This window comes from Idiotropiscis lumnitzeri, chromosome 6 (genome assembly GCF_059441095.1).
Source record: "Idiotropiscis lumnitzeri isolate Australia: NSW breed Sydney's pygmy pipehorse chromosome 6, RoL_Ilum_1.0, whole genome shotgun sequence".
Lineage (NCBI taxonomy): Eukaryota > Metazoa > Chordata > Actinopteri > Syngnathiformes > Syngnathidae > Idiotropiscis > Idiotropiscis lumnitzeri.
The window spans coordinates 6,371,084-6,389,546 of NC_142396.1; the positions used below are offsets into that span (position 1 = coordinate 6,371,084).

At 40.7% G+C, this 18,463-nt stretch overlaps 5 protein-coding genes across 5 annotated transcripts; 2 read left to right on the plus strand and 3 right to left on the minus strand.

The window, feature by feature from the left end:
- Positions 1–37: 37 nt before the first annotated feature.
- On the minus strand, positions 38–2,572 carry nudt7 (nudix (nucleoside diphosphate linked moiety X)-type motif 7). The gene is made up of 3 exons (XM_088298147.1): positions 1,532–2,572; positions 987–1,145; positions 38–870 (listed from the first exon to the last, which is right to left on the minus strand). The coding sequence occupies exons 1-3, from the start codon at positions 1,691–1,693 to the stop codon at positions 520–522; spliced, it is 672 nt and encodes a 223-aa protein (XP_088154273.1). The 5' UTR covers positions 1,694–2,572; the 3' UTR covers positions 38–519.
- Positions 2,573–2,730: 158 nt separating this feature from the next.
- On the minus strand, positions 2,731–9,738 carry hprt1l (hypoxanthine phosphoribosyltransferase 1, like). The gene is made up of 9 exons (XM_088298148.1): positions 9,353–9,738; positions 8,045–8,151; positions 6,689–6,872; positions 6,321–6,386; positions 6,213–6,230; positions 5,275–5,357; positions 4,166–4,212; positions 3,661–3,737; positions 2,731–3,205 (listed from the first exon to the last, which is right to left on the minus strand). Exons 1-9 carry the CDS (start codon positions 9,368–9,370, stop codon positions 3,158–3,160), a joined length of 648 nt encoding a protein of 215 aa, XP_088154274.1. The 5' UTR covers positions 9,371–9,738; the 3' UTR covers positions 2,731–3,157.
- A 1,494-nt stretch (positions 9,739–11,232) lies between these two features.
- Positions 11,233–14,190, minus strand: psmd7 (proteasome 26S subunit, non-ATPase 7). Its single transcript, XM_088298146.1, has 8 exons — positions 14,024–14,190; positions 13,516–13,607; positions 13,326–13,418; positions 13,149–13,246; positions 12,989–13,069; positions 12,572–12,663; positions 12,236–12,434; positions 11,233–11,721 (listed from the first exon to the last, which is right to left on the minus strand). The coding sequence occupies exons 1-8, from the start codon at positions 14,164–14,166 to the stop codon at positions 11,470–11,472; spliced, it is 1,050 nt and encodes a 349-aa protein (XP_088154272.1). The 5' UTR covers positions 14,167–14,190; the 3' UTR covers positions 11,233–11,469.
- On the plus strand, positions 14,086–15,285 carry LOC148334837 (dynein light chain roadblock-type 2-like). Its single transcript, XM_088298151.1, has 4 exons — positions 14,086–14,247; positions 14,335–14,410; positions 14,546–14,713; positions 14,793–15,285. Exons 1-4 carry the CDS (start codon positions 14,245–14,247, stop codon positions 14,834–14,836), a joined length of 291 nt encoding a protein of 96 aa, XP_088154277.1. The 5' UTR covers positions 14,086–14,244; the 3' UTR covers positions 14,837–15,285.
- Positions 15,286–15,610: 325 nt separating this feature from the next.
- faap24 (FA core complex associated protein 24) lies at positions 15,611–18,361 on the plus strand. The gene is made up of 4 exons (XM_088298149.1): positions 15,611–15,895; positions 16,425–16,567; positions 16,631–16,786; positions 17,489–18,361. Exons 1-4 carry the CDS (start codon positions 15,799–15,801, stop codon positions 17,738–17,740), a joined length of 648 nt encoding a protein of 215 aa, XP_088154275.1. The 5' UTR covers positions 15,611–15,798; the 3' UTR covers positions 17,741–18,361.
- The last annotated feature ends 102 nt before the right edge of the window (positions 18,362–18,463 follow it).

The following is an 18,463-nucleotide window of genomic DNA, read 5'->3' on the forward strand; positions in this document are numbered from 1 at the left end:
ATATAGTAATTTATTTGAAGAAAATGAAAAAGTGCTTATTTTTTCCAGGGCCGCAAGTCATTCATATACAGTATTTTTTTTTTTAATTATATATCAACCCTACTACACTCCTACAAAAGATAATTAGGGTCAAATTAAAAATAAATACAGGAAAAATTTATTACTATATGGAGTCATCATTTTCTGAGAAAAAAGTTGCAATATTGAATGAAAGAAGACATTTTTGTCTGACATAATACCACCTTTCTAACAATAAATCTGATCACATGACTACTCAAAATAATTGCAAAATATTTCTTAGTATTAGTACTAATATTGGTACTTCTTTACTAATATAGCTTCATCTATACATCAGTACAACTTTTTCTAAACGTCACAACTTCATTTTTTTTAACTTTGTGTGTTTACCAACTATAAAATACAATTATATATAGTTCTACAATAAAAATGAACCCCAAACTGTCCTTTGTACGTGCCCCGGTCTTCATTTGTTATTTAAACATCAAATCAAATGACAAGTCACAGTTTACTTGATGTCCTCAGTCTTTGTTGTAACCTCTGCCTGAGCTTGCACATCAAGTCCTCTGCATTAAAAGTTGCATGACCCTCTGCATTGGTCTTAAGAGCAATGATGGCGACCACGAAGGCCACCATGGCGGTTAGACCCCAAATGTGATACCTGGCACCCGTGTGGGGCTCCACAAAGTCTAAGGAGAGCAAAGGCACCCATGTGGCCTTGGCAGGGGCGACGTCGGGTCTGACAAACAAGTCCAACGGGACCGTGAAAACGGCACTCACCTCTGCAGGATTGGGATGGGCGAGGAATGACTCTGGGATGAAGGCCACCACTGGAGTCACCAAGAGGCCGTTCTGGTCAAAAGAAAATGTTTTAACAACCTGTACTACTTGTGGTCTCTGTGTTAATGCATGTGCATTTAAGAGGCGGGGCGTCAGGTGATCAGTGATACAGCAAGGGTTCACTGTACCTTTGAGATGAAGGGTTGCAGTGTGCAGATGACATCGACGTCACCTGGAGGAAGGCCGATCTCCTCGTCAGCCTCTCTCAAAGCCGTGTGCACCTCGTCTATGTCACTGGGGTCTCGCTTGCCGCCGGGGAAACACACCTCACCCGCACTCACTCTCAGCTGCACTTGCACATAGTAGTGAGGACAAAGAATTGTAAAGGTTGTTAAGTCAAAATGGCCTTTTTACGAAAAACACATCTAGACCATAAAAAAAAACAGTCCAACAAAATACAGTGATTACAGACAGCAACTGAGCTGCGCCACTTGACAATGGATTTTTACACTGATGATAGAAAAACATTTTTTTCTGCTATATCAAATTTTCTTTCAAAATATTTTTATCATTCAAAGGAAATCACAATGTCCCATGACGTAGCTATTTTTAGAACACGCCCGCGGGCAACTCATGTGGACCTCAAGGGCTAACTGGCGCCCGCGGGCACCACGTTGGTGACCCCTGGTGCAAAGTTTTGAGGGGGGACTTGGCACCTGTGCAACCCGGTTACCTGTTCCGAGCGCTGGGTCATCATGGTGTGTAACATCCCACTCCTCACAAACAGAGGGACCAAAACGGAGGCTTGAGGCAGCCCGAGCACTTCGAGTTTGTCTGCTTGCTTTCTGACGTCAAACGGTTCGAACGCCGCTATCGTCTCCTCCTTGACGTCCATGCTCGCAGGTGGGAAAAAGTAACGACGAGAGCCAGCCAAGCTCCACTTACATAAACTCTCAAGAGTTTTTACCAACGTCGTTAAATGAAAAAAAAAACGCTTCCGTAGGGTTGTAAATTAAGCTGAATGTAATGTAGGGTACAGTAAAATATATAAATATAAAAAGCCAAAGTTAAAACGTAGGGCAGTCAACAACAGTGAACTTTCTTATGAAGAGGGAATGACAGCGGTGCGAATTACCAGTAGCCCCCACAGCGCCACCTAGGATTGGAGGACCTTTGCAACTGTACTGCACTTGAAATTGTTTTTGGGGAACTATTTAACATGGGCACTTCCCCGTCTATCCATATAAACTGTAGTAATGATACCAATGGAAACTTGTTCTCTCATGTTTTTATTGTGGTTGATGCTCTCAGTAAAATGGGAAAAAAATGGGGTAAAGTGTGTGTGCGCACGCGCGTGTGAGCGCGCGTTCGTATGTGCGTGTATCAGTACATACTTATTTTACTGGTGCAAATGTAAGAGCTGTCTCGTTATGATTATGACTTCGGGCGATAGCCAATCCAAAATTGGTTTTGTGTTGATGTTGCACTCAATTGCAATCTGATAGTGAACTTTTGAGGATAAGTTTACTTGCAAATACTTGATAAAATGTGAATTGTCACGGTTTGTTTTTTGTTTTGAGTATAAAGAGGCCTCAATAATTTATACATTGTTATTGTGAAAGGTGGGATCTTTGTGCATGTGAACCTTGCAGGGTCAACGTGTGGCAAATATCTCTGAAATTTTTGTGCGAAAGAGGATGTTATTTTCTCAGATCTGTTCAAAGGCCAAACTTTTGCAGGGCGTCTGTAATATTGTAGAATCTCGCAGTGGAACAGTTGGTGATTTTGCTGGAATTCAAAAGAGATTTGTGCATACAATGCGACACTTATGCATCACTTTCATTAAAACATAACTCAATCTTTATGATTCTAGAATAATTTTCATGTCATTAGTAATCCCCCTACTGCAAACATTCTCACAAAATATGATCGTGCTTTCAACTGAATTGTATTGCAGCGCCGTTATAATGAACATACCAAATAAAACATACAGTACATTGTTGGTCATCAGTCCACTTGGCATAATGTGTGACTATACAGTACAATGACATAATTAATATATAGGTGGTAGGATTATGTGTGCAAACTAAAACGCTACTTTCCACTCACTGAAAAGCCTGAGTCAGCAAATGAGTTACATTCTCTTTCCTCATAATAAAGATAAATTGAAATGTACAGATAAAACAATTCATAACATTAATAAATAAACAAATCATACAACCAAAATATCCATCATAACCGTTTCCGTCACAAGGGTAAGAAAATGTTCTTTGCACATTTTGTGGATTTTTGTGTATAAAAATAAATAGAAGAAGAGTCACAGTGGTCCCAGTCATCATCCATCTGAGTCGTCATCGCGTCACACTTTATACTTCTCCTTGGCTTCGTCGTTCAGTATGCAGATGTGCTGTGAGCGAGGAGAGAAATAACACAAACGTTTGCTATTTACGACTGGGTCTCTGTGTGAAAGTGGTGGTCTATCGGCATGGTTGTATGTGTGAAAGGTTGGAATTTTGCATGCCTTAAAGACGCTGAAATTTTGCCGAATCGGAGTGAATAATCAGGCAAGGTCTCTGTGTGGCAAAAGGTGGCCATTTTCCGCAAAAGGCGGTAATTCTGTAGCGTGTCAATGAAAGAGACTAATTTTGTAGCCACTCAGATTCCAAGTAGTATTTTTTTCAGGACTTCTGTGTAAAAGTGAAATTTTTTTTTCTTTATCATTGATTTTAAATGTACAAAACATTGACAAAAAGCTCATAATCATCAATACGACTAAAAAACGTACGCCACACTGTTTCGTGGCACTGTGAAGAGACCAGGCACAATAATTAGTTCATGTATTTTTTACAAGGGCTTACTTACACTGAGATCTCTGAAATATTCATTGTAGTCCAAAGCGTAGCCCACCAGAAAGGAATCAGGCACCTCAAATCCAATGTCTGCAGCAAAAACATTTTTTTTTCGCATTGTTACCCCACTTTAGCAACAGCCAGCTAAATGCCGAATGGCGCTGACAATCTGATAAGTTTCAATGCGTTTAAAAATGATGATCCCTATATTGTCAGTGGTTCTGGAAGTTACCCCCCACCCCCTTCCCGCCATGATAAACAATATTTCTTGTATTACCTGATGTGTGGTGACTTGGATGCAATCAGCATTAATAAGTGAACGCAGCATCCTTAAGGGACAATCTTGAGCTTATCAACGCTAAAAACGTTATATAACAACATTTTTGCTGAAATTAATGTTAATCCTGATCACAGCTTTATTAGATAATGCTAAAAGCCCTTTTCGAAAGTGACGGTGATGTATAGTAATGCATTGCATCATGACATAAATATACATGTGTGCCAATGGATGTACTCACAATCTGGTCTATACCCTGAACTCCTGGGAGTCCTCTTCACCAGTAGGCTGCAAATAGGAAAGAGATGCGTGATCATGTTAAACAACACTGAATCGATAAATACCGTTTGCAAATGTGCACGTAAGAGCAACGTGAACGCTTGCGGCGAACAACTTCAGCACAGGATCTCATTCCTGCCGCAGGCACTTGAATTAGTTCACAAAGCTAAAATTAGCTCGTGCGCCGCAGCTCCGTTGTGTTTTGGGGTCAAAGTTGAGCGGGCAAACCAGCCTGAGGGATTTTTACTCACCATTGTGGCATTTGAAAGGTGACGCATTCTGGAAACGTTGACTTTTTAATTGTTTGAGTAAAAATAGCCGGGTCCCTGGAGTGTCTCCTCACTCATCAAGGTCATTGTTCAACAAAGATCAGACCTGACTTTAAAAAGTGTGCATGAATAAGTGAATTATATATATTAGCTTAATGCTAAAAAAAAAATGTCAATTAGCACCGATGGGCTCATGAAGAGCATTGGTATTGTGTTCTAACCTTTCAAGCAACAGATATTTGAACACAAATGGTATTTACAGGCATAGATTGTTCATCTGTGGAAAAATGACTATTACTGCAGCATACTGAAAAGTGGTTACTGTCTCTTTAAAAAAAAAAAAAAAGGACCGTATTAAACTGCACACTTGAAGAAGCCACACAATGACTGAATCATGTTGCATAAACTGTTGAATAGTTTACATTCCATTTGTGTTATTAATGTATTTGTCTTGAGTAGGTTTGGAACATTATCTGGGCTTCACTAGAAGTCTCCTTTAAGGTGTGATGTTCTTTGTCGACTTTGTTGTTGTAAGTGCTTAAAAAAATGATTTCCCTCATCAGTGTGTGAAAGCACTGGCTATATATATCAAGCAAGACAATGTTATTTTTACACTCATCACAGGAAACCTACAAAGCTTTAAACACTTCCTGGCCACACTGTCGCTCACGCTCTCTCTTAGTTCAGATTAAGTCTTAAAGCTGCTCCATGCTGAAAGTAAAAGTGTCCATTAGCGTTCACGTGCACGCTGCCGGAAAGCACGCGAGCGATCTGCTTCCTGGATGTGGGCGCATGGCCTTACCTCACCACTTTCACCATCTTGGGCCTGCTTTCACTTAGCAGGGACAGCAGTGTCTGCATCGTCCTTCCTGTCTCCACGATGTCCTTTTGTACACGGGAAGACGGCGCATGATTGGTCAACACAAATACAGGTATTTTTATATGCGTTTTCTTAAACGGGGGACACGCATACCGATCGCCGGCATGAATTGAAGCATCAAATTCAGTGAAGGCGCAATTCTCAAATGATTCTAAACCAGAGACCATCAATACTCAATGTGGCTCCACATCAGAGATGTTATATTCCTCATCCTCCTTTGACAATTTACATATCTTTACAAAAGAATTCAAAGAGCATTGTTTAATTTATAAGGCATCCCACAAATTAAAATATACAAAAAAAAGAAGGTAATTAACATTGAAAAGACTCAAAGAAGCATTGCAATTTAATATGGCATATACTGCAGCTGAGGTACGGCTATCATCGGTCGCAGGCTGGCAATTGGGAAATTCGGGACAGCTCCCGAATGGCCCATTAATTCCAGGTTTGTTGGCAAAATCTTTTTAAAAATGCCTTATTTCCCCGTTACGAAAATGTGTATCCAAGATCCCATTTAACTAAATGTCCTGACTTCACTCTGTCTAAAATAGATTTGTGTGTAAAATTAGACAATCATTATTTCAGTGTACAGTATTTATTAGGAAATTTCTCTTTGCTGGCGTGCTGTGAGATTTTTCTCATACTGGCTAAATAAAGGTTAGGAAGATGTTTTCTGGTGCAAGACATATTAAGACAATTTTGTTTTCCTCCCCCGATCTGCTCAGAAAACAGTCAGGGCGGATAAGCATAATGTAAAACAATTGAATACAATCACAATCCTGAAGTGCGCATTTAACAACATTAAAAATCGGTATGCGTGTACCTCATTTAAAGTAATTTATCCAAGAAACGTATCTTACCTCAACTATTAAAACGTGCTGAAAAAAATAATGAGACTGTTAATGAGAGCCATAAAAACATGGCTGCAAATGATTGAAGACCACGGTAATAATGAAGAGGGAACAAACCTTGCCAGAGAGACTGGACAGATCATCACCTCCAATAACTTTGACGTTGTTGGTTGATTTGTCATTCTAGAAGTTATAGAGAGGTTACAATGTGAAGCCTTTTTGTTATAGATCCAATACAGATACAGTGGCACCTTGACCTGGGTGTGCCCGCGTGCATTCAAATAAATTTGAATAGAGTTGAAAATGTAATATTTCAGGAATTCAATTACAAAACTGAAAATCGAGATTTTGATGGCTATCACTTAGGCCTAATGGAATTTAGACACAATGTCAAGAAATGTGAATCGTACATAAGAAACAGTTTCTACTGCCATAAATCTTACTCAGATGTTGGAAATTGAAACAGAAAGAGAACGAGAACTTACGCAGTAACTTTTCACTCTAATGAAATCCACCGTCAGTGGCACCGATTTATCGTTGTTCTGGTTCAGCGTCTTAATGTAGTCCAGCAGGTCTGCGAAGAATTTGTAGCCGCCCTTCAACACACAAAGGGCGACGATATGCTGGCCCCCCATGTCCCGCACAATGTCGCGGGCCAAGCGCTCCGTCCTGAACACAAGCAAATCATTCACAGGGAATTACAACACAGTAGAGAATAAATGTCATCTGTGTAAATTCTAATTCTAATTCTTTAATGACACCCCAGTTGGAGTTCACTGTATAATTAAAACACAAAAGAAAAAGAATGACACACGACAAATATATTTAAATACAAGGCAGGCTTTTTTTTAAAAAAAAAACACATCTCTAGTATTAAAATACCATTGACGGATAAATACGTCAAAATCCTTTTTTTTTTTTTTACTGGGCTGGTCGTGAATGAGTTAATGCTAAAAATGTATGTGAAATTCCAATTACATGCTAACAGAAAATTGGCATTCACATCCAGGAGTGATAGTCGTTCAAATATTCACACACAAACACAAATACTGCAGGAACACATGTAGACAGGTAATTATAATACTATTCAAAGGCACATATTCTTCCTAATCTGTGACAAACTAGCTATATTAATCGCACTCAATCGCAACTTTCTTATTCTACTCTTATTTTAATGTAAGTGTGTACTCCACTGCATATGTGGCACCACACTGACCCCAAGAGTCCAACACACGCATAGCGGGAAAAGCTGGTATTTATTTTTAGTGTTTTCATCTCCTCAAAGTGATGTGGTATGATATTCTCCCATTTCTTGACAGCAACAGAATTTGAACAGTGGCCAAGGAATACTTTAAAAGTGTGTTTTAATAAATTGGTGTTAGGAAAGAAGGGTTCCCACTTTCACATCTTACTATTTAAGACGGAATGGTGACTCATGGAGCCTCGCAGTAAAGTTCAGAGTTTGAACCATACTGTGTGGAATTTGCACAGGTGCAATTTGAACGCGAATGCTTATTGACTGGTCACCAGTGCACAATGTGTCCTGTTTCTCACCAAAGTCAGTTCAAGTCAGCTCAAACTCACTTGAGTGGACGGATAGATGGATGTTAATCTCTGAGATTTACTTGAAAGCACCACGGTTTCTTTTTGAGGTCTAAAATTAAAATAATCCCCTGCCTGCCTTACCCTACTGCACTGCTGCCTTTCAAAACCCTCATTCAAATTCACCTCGCGCAAAAAAACGACTGAGATGATTTGAGAAGCAAATGCACCCAGGTGCACTCGACTATCAACACACATGGGCGTGAATGCCCCCCCCCCCCCCCCCTTGTGTTGCTCACCTGTCCATAATGAGTCCATGAGGAATTATCACCTTGTCCAAATCCTTCTCGTAATGTCTGGGCACGCAGAAAAGGTCCAGGTCGTATCCTTTCTCGTCGTCTGCAATCTATAAGCAGAAAGGGAGGCACTTATTAAAACAGTGCAGACTTCTGCCAATTTTTTTTCTGAAAATCATTGTACTGACTTTGTGATTTGCACCTTCTCTGTGATTTGGACATTGGATTTGGTGATTGCATTTGTGGCAGTTATATTTAATGCAGGGAAGTGATTATAATGGATTGATGGTGATGATGATTCAACTGGGAAATTAATGGGCGTAAATAAACTGCCCCGTGCATGATCGTTAGTTATCTTGACGCAAATCTGACTTCTTGTTACTGTCATTTGCCAGTTTATTTTTTTAAATGGTTACCCCAAAGATTTTTGCAGTGCTTGTTGTCAGTCTTACTTATGTATTGTTTCTCACTGTAGTAAGTAATCCAACCAAACATGGAAAATAAAATATTTTGGTCTGTATAGGTTAGGGGCTTTTGTGGCCAACTTCAAAATAAGTGCTAGTTTGTCTGGTTGGAGTTCCTGTACAACTTCTGCTGAGGATTTATAAATTCTGCCTAGCAACAAGTGGGCGACCAATTGTGTTAATCAATTCCTGGGCTTGTTTGAATGTTTTTTTTTTTTTTTCTGTTAATCATTTTTACATTGTTGATAACGAATGTTATGTATCGTGTGCTCTCTGAGCAAGTGGAAGAGAAATCGAAAAAATGGCACAGGTAAGCAAAGAAGTTGCGAGAAGACAAAAAAAGACGCCTGCTTTTGGGGACGTTATAATTGATTCGAATGAAATCTGCCTAGCAACAAATTTGCAGAGGTGCTAATTCAATTGCTGGACCAAATCGATTTTTTTTAAAGGTGTATTGTGATTTTAAGTTATAAACATTTGGGACAAAACTTCAAATAAACCAGAACTAAAACAGACGGTCAGCGAGTGCCGGAGTTTTCGAGGTACGTGTCTCTCCATTTCCCTAAATGCAGCGGCGACGTGGTCCGCGTGCACTCGCCTTGGCAACAGCCCAGCTTCTCAACCACCTGTTTAACCCTTCTCGGGGACGCGCGCAACTCCCCCCAATAATAACGATAAAAAAATGCATACTACCCCCCCCCTCCACACACACACACAAATTGCTTCAATTAATGAGACAGGACACACCTTATCAATCTCGTCTCGAGACGCTTGATACTAAAGCGTCGCGTACGGTTATCCTCGCAAGTTAATTATCAGAGCGACGTCGAACTCGAGGCGGCCTCACCTGGAGATACGACGCCATGTCGTTGTTGCTGGTTGTCGGGTCCTGTTCCCGGTTCGTCTCAGAGAAGAAGCAGAGCAGTCATGTTCGGTGCACGGCGCGGACGCCTCCGCCGCTGTCGGGATGAAGAAACTCGGAATGAGAGTGGGGGATTTAAGCCTCTTACGTCAGGATCCACTTTTCCTGCCCTAATTGTAATAATCTGATTTGGACGACGCGTGGGTTCGGGGCGAGGTGTCTGGACACGGTAGGACTACCACTCGGTATCGGTGCAAACGAAGTGCAGGAGGCTGGAGGAGTGTTCTAAAATGAGAGACTGCAAGAGGCTGGAAATGACGCAGTTTAAAGCGCCCCACTTCGCTTTTAGATCATCGTCATCGTGCTATTATGACTTTTCTCCCCAAACATAAACGACGACTTGCTAAACTACAAGTGGGATAACCTATTCTGTAAATTGCAGGTGACAGAAATTAAATGTTTTATTCTTTAACCTTGATATGTGATTTATTTTCAAGGGGGTCCTAATCAGATGCACAGAACGGGCACACAATTTCACAAACAGCTGTGATCGATAAATTGCTCTCCAATGTTTCAAGATGCAATACAGTGAAAAAAAAGACGGGGGCGAGGGGTCTGATGCTGATTAAAATTCAAGCATCTGCAATCTATACCTAAAAAATACCGGTCAATCTGAAAAAATGTTTTTTTTTTAATTCATAGACTAATTGCGATATACAATTAACTTAATTGATTTTAAACCTTGGTCCCTGCTTATTCGCGTTTTTTAAGCGACAACGCATTAATAAAGGCGCAAATTCGCTCACTTTCGTTATTTCTTCTTGTTTGGTCCCTATCACCGCGAATTTGTTCAGGTGGCAATTAGAATTTTGCAATACAGGGTGACTCAAATTTAAATGCCATTTCACGGTCAATAAATATTTAATGGTTAAAAAAAATTAGACTTACGAAAGTATATATATATTTTTTTTTTCTCAGGGCTGTCAAAATTAAAGCATTAACTCTAGATTCATTTAAAAAAATGTTATCATTAAAAAAGATTTTACATACTTTGCAAAGTCAAATGCAAATACTGTACCATATTAGCTGTACATCTTTAGCACCCTGCTCAAGTTACCACTGTGACTTGGAAACCCACATTGCTGGAGTGTGGTGCTTGAGGGCAGAACTAAATGTATAATATCACAATTGCTCTGTATAATTTGATGAGGCCTAGCGTGTCTAATCCACTTTAAATGATTCTTTCTGAGACAACTGAATACATATAGGCTTTTTTGTATGTGAGATAATTTATAATACATCTTGCTCCAAACTGAACTCAGGCTATTTGTTGAAGCATGATTTATTTCATTACTTATTTCTTAACCATGTTAATGTGAACAACTCCGACAGCAACAGTGCTGTTTAAAGCGCAACAATTTTCTGCATCTGAACCCGGGGAAAACACTGTGCTCTCCTCTTCTGGCTGGCTCATCGTTAAGGTCTCAACTTCTGTGTTGTGATTTAACCTGAGGTGTTTGACCAGCTTTGGTGTGTTGCCACAACTCTGTATTGTTTTTCCACAAAGGGCATCCTTGCTTTTCATTTAGCCATAAATAACACACAACTTAGTTTCTGTCTTGCCATAACACCAATGTAAAGAGTCAGACTGAATAACTTGACTTAATGAGAAGCGTGACGTACCACACTGGTTCCATACTTTTATAATAATATACTTTTTGAATACTTCAAATGAACAAGTAATCCTCGTAAAGATTGCAACATGTCGCTATTTGTGTCCATTCTTTTACACCGAACATGTCAAATTTCACCTGCTCTCAAATACCAAACTAAAAGAGTGGGAACTAAAAACAAAACCCACTGCATTGAATATGATTCCAATTTAATAAGTGATACACCAAGCATCTTACAAAAAGAGCAATGCCGAGGTGCAGCGCGGCACCAGATGTATGGCAACTACGAAAACATAACATGTTCTCTTGTTTCAGAAAACAAAGGAAGCCACCAACATCATCATCAAGAACAGTCTTAGTATATGAGTGTGTGTGTAGCTCAGTTGACACCGTTCCCCGCATAGAGTCCAACATTAGCGCGAAAGCCGCTCATTTCTTCTTTTTATCGTCTTTCTTGGCGCTGTCCGTTTTGTCCTTCTCCTTGTCCTCTTTCTTCTCCTTGTCGTCCTTTTTCTCCTTTTTGCCCTCCTCCTTCTCCTGGCCCTCCTTCTTCTCGGCGTCCCGGTTGGAGATCTTGTTGTTAATCAGGTTGTGCAGGGCCACCACGGAGCGGATGAGCGACGCCAAGTAGACCACCAGCATTTGGTCGTTGGTCTTCAGGTAGAAGGCCTTGGTGAACTCCTACACACACAAAGTCGGGAACAGTCAAAATACAACACAGAATAGACACTGGACCTGATACAAAATGCACCCACAATCAATTTAATGATATGTTTACTCAGTCTGGTTGAGATCACAAGTCACCACTGTATTGAATTTTCTGTTTTAATAACTGAAAAAAAAAATAGTTCCGCACATAAGTGTTTCCTGTCAAATTATACCAATTTACTTGCATTCCTGAACGGAAAAATGCATTCCAATTTTCAAATATATATATAAACGTTTTTGGAAGAGAAATGTCAAATTCATTTGGAAATTCCTCAACCCTGTTCAAAATGTATGAAAGGATTTTCTATTGTCTTAAATAATTGGTGCTTGTATGGAGAATTTGCACCATCTTGTGGAAATAAACAATCCACTAAAAATGTCGAGAGAGGCATGAGAATCCATGCGACACGAGTGGATTTAATCAAATATAAGAGAAAGGTGTTTGCAACTAAAGTGTGACTTTGGGCAGCTACGGTGAGAAACCTACCAGCAGATTGACGTCGGGTAGCAGGTTGAAAACGTCCTGCAGCTGGTAGATGATCTGGTGGTTGATGGGAAGCTTGCCGGCGGTCACCCTCTCCAGGTACGAGCGGATTTCCAGCAGCTTGGAGTTGAGCCCCTTCAGACCGTGGACTTGGTTTGTGATGCGTTGCGACAGCGTGCCAACCGTGGTGTCCTTGATATCTCTGCGCACACGTTTTTTAATCGGAGAGGGTCTGGTGAGTGATTTCATGCTTATTTGGCTGACTTATTTAAAGGTTTCCAGACACGTTTTGTTGAATTGCAGTCTTCTTGTCTAAACCAGTAACCGCTGTTTGAGTACCTGAGCAGGTGCTCCACACCGACTTCTTCCGCTTCTTCAGCTCCAATCTCGCTTGTGACGTGCTCAAACGTCTTGGATGTTGGTGTTCCATCCTATGAAGAAACAATACATTGCTGCCATGTAAAAAAAAAAAAAAAAAATCCAGTAGCTCAAAGAATGTGTTAAAGCAACATTTGTTTGAAGATTTCTAATTACAGTCACATTTTTGCTAATTACTGTTAGCCTATAGATTAAGTTTGAATGTGATTCAAGCCTGCGGAAGGGGTAAACTACATTTAAAAAAAGAAAAAGATTATTTTAATATATTCTCTATTGGAGATTTTCACCAAATAAGGGTGGATCTGGGACACACCCCCAGCGACAAACAGGAATTTCACAGAAAAAGAGTGTTACAGTATCCTTATTATGTACACTTACATCATGAATTTCTTCTACGGAGATGTACGCTTCTGTGGGAAGGCCAAGGTCTTTGGGCTTCACGTCAATAATGACTAAAACCTAAAAGACAGTAAAAGAGGCACATTGTAAAGCTTGCAAGACACATGAAGCAAATAAATCAAATTCTGTAGTTCCTTACTGAATTAGTACAGTACTGCTTGATGAGCTCGTTGATGGCAATGTCGTTCTTGTGCAACTTGGGCCCCGTATGGTACCACCCAACAATTCTTTCTCTGGCTAAAAAAGGGAATATGTACTAGTTCATGTTTAGGGCAATAGTAAATGCTTACATAGATAGTCAGCAGTCAAATCTTACCATTGACTTTCTTGAACATGCCATACATGTTCTCCAGGTAGTCGTGGTCCAGGAACCACACAGAGTCATCCCTGTCATCTTCGTCGAACGGTACTGCACATAAACATAGATGGAAGTTGTTTTTATTTTTTTTTAACAATTACTCATATTTGCGTTTGTCACGTTAACATGGAATAATGTAAACACTCACCTGCAAAGCTATTTGAAACATCAAGAACTTTCTTCTGCCACGACCCCAAGAGGACACCCACCACTCTTTTCTGATTGCCAACCTTGCCTATTCTGCACCAATGAATTAGACAGTGAGCACAGAACTTATCCTCATTTTCCTGTCATTTTTTGAGTCACGGAGGTAATCAATGCTACGTGCTAAGCGTAAAAGTACTTATTATACCATTGAAGAAATGTCAGAAGTCTTTGATGCCTCAATATTCATGTACAAAAGCGTCTACCTGTCAAAAATATGACTCTATAAACCTTATACTGTAACAAACATCATATTTGTGGGACCTACAGCTAGCACGAGTAAGCTAACGTTGCTAGCATCGTCTCCATTCATTCTCAATGACGCTCTGACTCAGCAAGGCTAACATTAGCTTAGCCCAAAGCGCACTTGCAATGCAGAGACTTTATTTTTTTAATGTTTTAAGCAGCGACAAGTCAGACAGTAAGAAACACGTACTAAACACACCACCCACCTATTAAAATGGTCGACCACGCTTAGCAATACCAAAGGGTGAACGACCACGTTTTCCACCGCTAACTCCGGCATTTTCTTTCCTGCTATTACCACAGACGCTTGAAAACAACGACGGTGACAAGGCACTTCCGCGGGTGACATACGTCACTTCCGGAGACGTCACTTCTGTTTCCATTGGCAACTTGAGGACGCGAGATTGGGAGGAGAGTCCCCGATAACATGGTTTTAACCTTGACTTTCAAATCATATGTGTATGTTTTTGAAGGGTATAATTCCGTATGATGACATGAAAAAATGTTTATCTTGCAGGCAGAGGTTGAGGAAACTCTCCAGAGAGTGGAAGCTAATGGGAGTGTGATTGGAACGATAGTCGCCAATGCAGAAGGTAAAGTGACAAGAAGGCCCCTTTGTCAGTGACAGGCGACCAGTCCGCGGTTCATGTAAAATGGCGTCTATTTGAGGGTGGGGGTTCTCTTGATCCAGTTCGCGCGTGTCATCTTTCTGGATTAATATTTGACAGGTATCCCAGTCCGATCAACATTCGACAACTCCAAGGCTGCGAAATATGCAGGACTCCTTCGCCACCTGACCATGATGGCCACCAGCACAGTGAGGGACATTGACCCTCAGAACGATCTCACTGTTCTCCGGATTGGCACCAAGAACCAAGAGATCATGATTGCACCTGGTAAATGTGTCAAAATAAGATTTTTTGATGGCGACTCATATGAGAAATTTAGATCTTTTCTTATCGTGTGTGTCCTCAGAGAGCGACTCTCTGGTCATCGTCCTCCAGCGGTGTGATAGCTGAGGCAACTGAGTTATGGGTTATCATTCAAGGAAAGTGCTGAATTGTTCCTATTGAGGTTTCCGATGAGATGGATCCTGTTCCAGATGACTTAGCGGGAAATGAAGATTTCAACCAGAAGTGGGTGATGAAAACTAATGTAAAATAAAATAATTACTGCTCAGGGGTGGACTGGGACCACCTTCCTGTGTGGAGTTAGCATGTTCTCTCCGTGCCTGTGTGGGTTTTGTCTAGGTACTCCGGTTTCATCACAAATTCCCAAAACACACATGGTAGGTTGATTGGACACTCTAAATTGCCCCTCTGTGTGTTTGTGAGAGCGGATGTTTGTTTGTCTTTGTGTGCCCTGCGATTGGCTGGCAACCAGCTCAGGGTGTACCCTGCCTACTGCCCGAAGACAGCTGTGATCGGCTCCAGCAGCCCTGTGACCCTTATGAGGAGAAGCGGAGTAGATAATGGATGGATGGATGGATGGATGGATGGATGAATGATTTGGTTCAATACACTGCGTAAAGATGGGCTGGGGTTTGCAAAAAATATTAAACTACTGTTGAAATGTTGGTGAAACTGATAAATGTACTTAATTTGGAATGAAATGTCTATAGATACAATATGCATAAGTTACCATTAAAAAATTGGAGGTCACGTAGAATTATTATTTTTTTTTAATCAAAAGCACTATTTTCAGTGAAGATAACATTTAATTATTCGCTACCATAGCATAGACATTTGTGACAAAAAATAAGGACGTGAGGCGGAATTTGACGCTTAACGGAAGTGGCTGTGATTGCGCTTCAGTCCTCTAGGGGGCGGCACGCTGCATGTGACCTTCGTCAGTATTATTTAAAGACGAGAAAAAGACGAGGCGCCTCAAAACAAATAATAAATTGAAGTTGACGCAGCGACGTTATCTTCTTTCACTTTGCCCAAAAAATTATGCGAATATATAGACGTTTACTGACATCATGGATTGCAAAAAGGCGACTTTGAGCGTCCCTGCATATGGACATGTCATTGCTAGCGAGAAGTGGAGAAACTCGTCGCTTATCCAAAGCTTGAAAGGTAAGTGAAATGTTTTTAATATACTGTACTCACGTTAATTTTCTTAAGTACATTTACGATTTTTTTTTCATCACGAAAATCCGATTTTCACAAAATGTTCCCATTAGCATGTAGAAAAAGCAAATGACGCTGATGTTTTTTCACGTGTCAATCGCATGTTTTATTTTTGAAAAACTCTCACTTGAGGGGACGTTTAAAGTCCTTAAATAGAAAGTAAAAGTCACCAAATCGCTAAAGTTAACATGATTATATGGTTGTCATTTTAGTAAATTTAAAAAAAAAAAATCATCCTGACAAATAATGTTGACATAAAGTTCCCGTGACGTGACCATGAATCAATTGAACAATTTTCTTAGCGTATGAAATGTCAAGTCAAACTTTAAAAAAAAAAAAAAGTTCCCCCTACTCGCTCTTGTATCTTTTTTTTTTGTGATGTGCGAGCACTTAGGGCCGGCAACAAGGCTCTTTTATGCCTCAGAATAATGTGTTTTGACCCAAATCTCTGTGAAATAATAATCCTCTGCTGCAGGTGGAGGTGTGAAGATCCTGTTTGAGAGCGAGCTTGGCGTGGCCGACTTCCTCCTCCCAAACAAGAGCTGCATCCTCTACCTCTCAGAGTGTGACATAATCGCAGGTGCCAACTACAAGAGGAAGCTGGTTCGCTACAGGAATGTGAGTTTGTGCTTCTCTCCTGTTTAGTTTTTTTTCCTAAGCCTATGTGTGTTGGCTATGCAGGCCTGCAGCAGCTTCCAAGAGCTGGTTGTAGTGGAGAAAACACACCTGGTCGAGCAGTACTTTTGGGCCGTCCAGAAGTTTGTCGTGTTGGAGCTTGGCTTGGTGCTGCTGCCGGTCAGCGGGCAGACTGAGGCTTCACATCTTCTCCTTCAAATGGTAACATCACTTTTTGTTGATGCCGTCTGAGTGAGGTTTCTCACCAGCTTTGCTTTGTGTACCTGAGTCTTCAAAAGACAAGCATTTTCCCAGAATAGTTTGGTTATATTGGGAGGATGGGGGGGGGTATTTTTGACAAATTGTCTGCCAGCCATTTCAGCGCAGTACCCCCATGTTGCAAGCACTTTGAAAAATCTTTTAAGAGCTAGGGGATGTTGCGTTCTGACAATAGAGGGGCCTAACATACCAAAAGAAAGATTATCTTCTTTCACCAGAAAAAAACACTTACCAATTATCCTTCTATAGTAATCAGGGGTAGAACATGGGTTGATTGCTCCGAAACCACTGGTTTCTGACCAAGAACGGGAGACAACACGCTTTTGTGAAAAGAAACATTTCAAAAGGTGTCCTAATCTCAAATCCAAAACAATACAGTGCCTCCATCTACAGGGATTCATGAGTCATTACATTAATTTACAAACAAGCTGCGCGAGACCCTCTTCCATTCCTACTCGTACTTGACAAATAAGTTTTGTGGTGACGGTAAACAGTTCGATTCCAGGTGATTCCAGACAGCGACTACGTTCATAATCATTCACTCATTCATTATTACTTCTTAATCATTAGGGAGTGAGTGAATGATTCCCATTAAAATTCAAGTTAAATATTAGATGGTGATGGTTTTCTTCTTTCTGGCGGCAGGTTCACACGGGCGGGAAGGAGAACCCATTCAAAAGAAAGAGCTCGTCTGGACTCTTGGACCCGCTGGTCTTAGCGGCGGTACAGCAGGTTCCTGGGGTGGGCCGAGTCAAAGCTCTGGCCCTGTTAGAGCACTTCTCCAGCATCCATCAGCTGTGCAACGCCACCGGCGCCGAGCTGGAGGCTGTCGTGGGCCAGGCCGCCGCTCAAAACATCCACGCATTCTTCCACAAGTCCACTGCGCCAGGAAGATGACATGCGGACACTATGGAGACAATTGGAATCATGTACTTGGACAGAACCGGGATGTTTTTGTAGCAAAATCTCTGAACATGTGCCGTGTGGATTTTATGAATGGAGAAGTTAAATGTCTGCCTCACAGTTTGCGGTTTCAATCTCAGCTTTGACCTCCCTGTGTGGCATTTGCATGTTTTGGTGATACTTGACAAATTCTCAGGACTTAAGACTATCCAAGAAAGACATGCAGATGAAGTTGCATCCAATGTGTACAATGCCAATCAAAATGAGACAATACCAAACTTTTCGTCCCCTAACCGTGAATGGGGGGAGCACTAGGGGTCTGCTGAGATGGATTTTGTGACAATCGTCATCGTTCCCTATGCTCATCTTGACTAAACATTATTCTCTTTGCTCTTTAAGATGTCATAACTTCCTTAGTTCTTAACATATTGACTCAATTTAAACACTGCTTTGTTCCTTTAATCAGGTGCTTGTCAGTGACATTCCTCTTGCTGAGAAAAGAGCGATATAAAATATTTGAATTGCGTTATCATGTACCTACACTTGAGAAAAGAGTCCTTGCTCTCAATGGGTTTCTTTTTTTCTGATTTAATAAAGGTTTTAGTTGATTGTTGAGTATTTCTACTTAAGTCCAGCGTTCGAGTACTTTGACCACTTCTGCTTTCACATACAATAGTTTTAAATATCGTAATCGAGGACTGTATGGTTGGTTGCCAC

Excerpts from the sequence above, each read along its gene's own strand:
- psmd7 (XM_088298146.1), bottom strand. The coding sequence starts at position 14,166 with ATGTCACCCGCGGAAGTGCCTTGTCACCGTCGTTGTTTTCAAGCGTCT. Across the intron at positions 13,608-14,023 it reads GTGGTCGACCATTTTAATAG|AATAGGCAAGGTTGGCAATC; the intron begins GTGGGTGGTGTG and ends TCATTGGTGCAG. Across the intron at positions 13,247-13,325 it reads CATGTTCAAGAAAGTCAATG|CCAGAGAAAGAATTGTTGGG; the intron begins GTAAGATTTGAC and ends TCCCTTTTTTAG.
- LOC148334837 (XM_088298151.1), top strand. Across the intron at positions 14,411-14,545 it reads GATAGTCGCCAATGCAGAAG|GTATCCCAGTCCGATCAACA; the intron begins GTAAAGTGACAA and ends AATATTTGACAG. Across the intron at positions 14,714-14,792 it reads AGAGATCATGATTGCACCTG|AGAGCGACTCTCTGGTCATC; the intron begins GTAAATGTGTCA and ends GTGTGTCCTCAG.
- nudt7 (XM_088298147.1), bottom strand. The coding sequence starts at position 1,693 with ATGGACGTCAAGGAGGAGACGATAGCGGCGTTCGAACCGTTTGACGTC. Across the intron at positions 1,146-1,531 it reads TGACCCAGCGCTCGGAACAG|CTGAGAGTGAGTGCGGGTGA; the intron begins GTAACCGGGTTG and ends GTGCAAGTGCAG. Across the intron at positions 871-986 it reads TGCAACCCTTCATCTCAAAG|AACGGCCTCTTGGTGACTCC; the intron begins GTACAGTGAACC and ends TCTTTTGACCAG.
- hprt1l (XM_088298148.1), bottom strand. Across the intron at positions 6,873-8,044 it reads CATGGACTCATTATGGACAG|GACGGAGCGCTTGGCCCGCG; the intron begins GTGAGCAACACA and ends GCTTGTGTTCAG. Across the intron at positions 4,213-5,274 it reads AAGATGGTGAAAGTGGTGAG|CCTACTGGTGAAGAGGACTC; the intron begins GTAAGGCCATGC and ends TCCTATTTGCAG.
- faap24 (XM_088298149.1), top strand. The coding sequence starts at position 15,799 with ATGGATTGCAAAAAGGCGACTTTGAGCGTCCCTGCATATGGACATGTC. Across the intron at positions 15,896-16,424 it reads GCTTATCCAAAGCTTGAAAG|GTGGAGGTGTGAAGATCCTG; the intron begins GTAAGTGAAATG and ends CCTCTGCTGCAG. Across the intron at positions 16,787-17,488 it reads CACATCTTCTCCTTCAAATG|GTTCACACGGGCGGGAAGGA; the intron begins GTAACATCACTT and ends TTCTGGCGGCAG.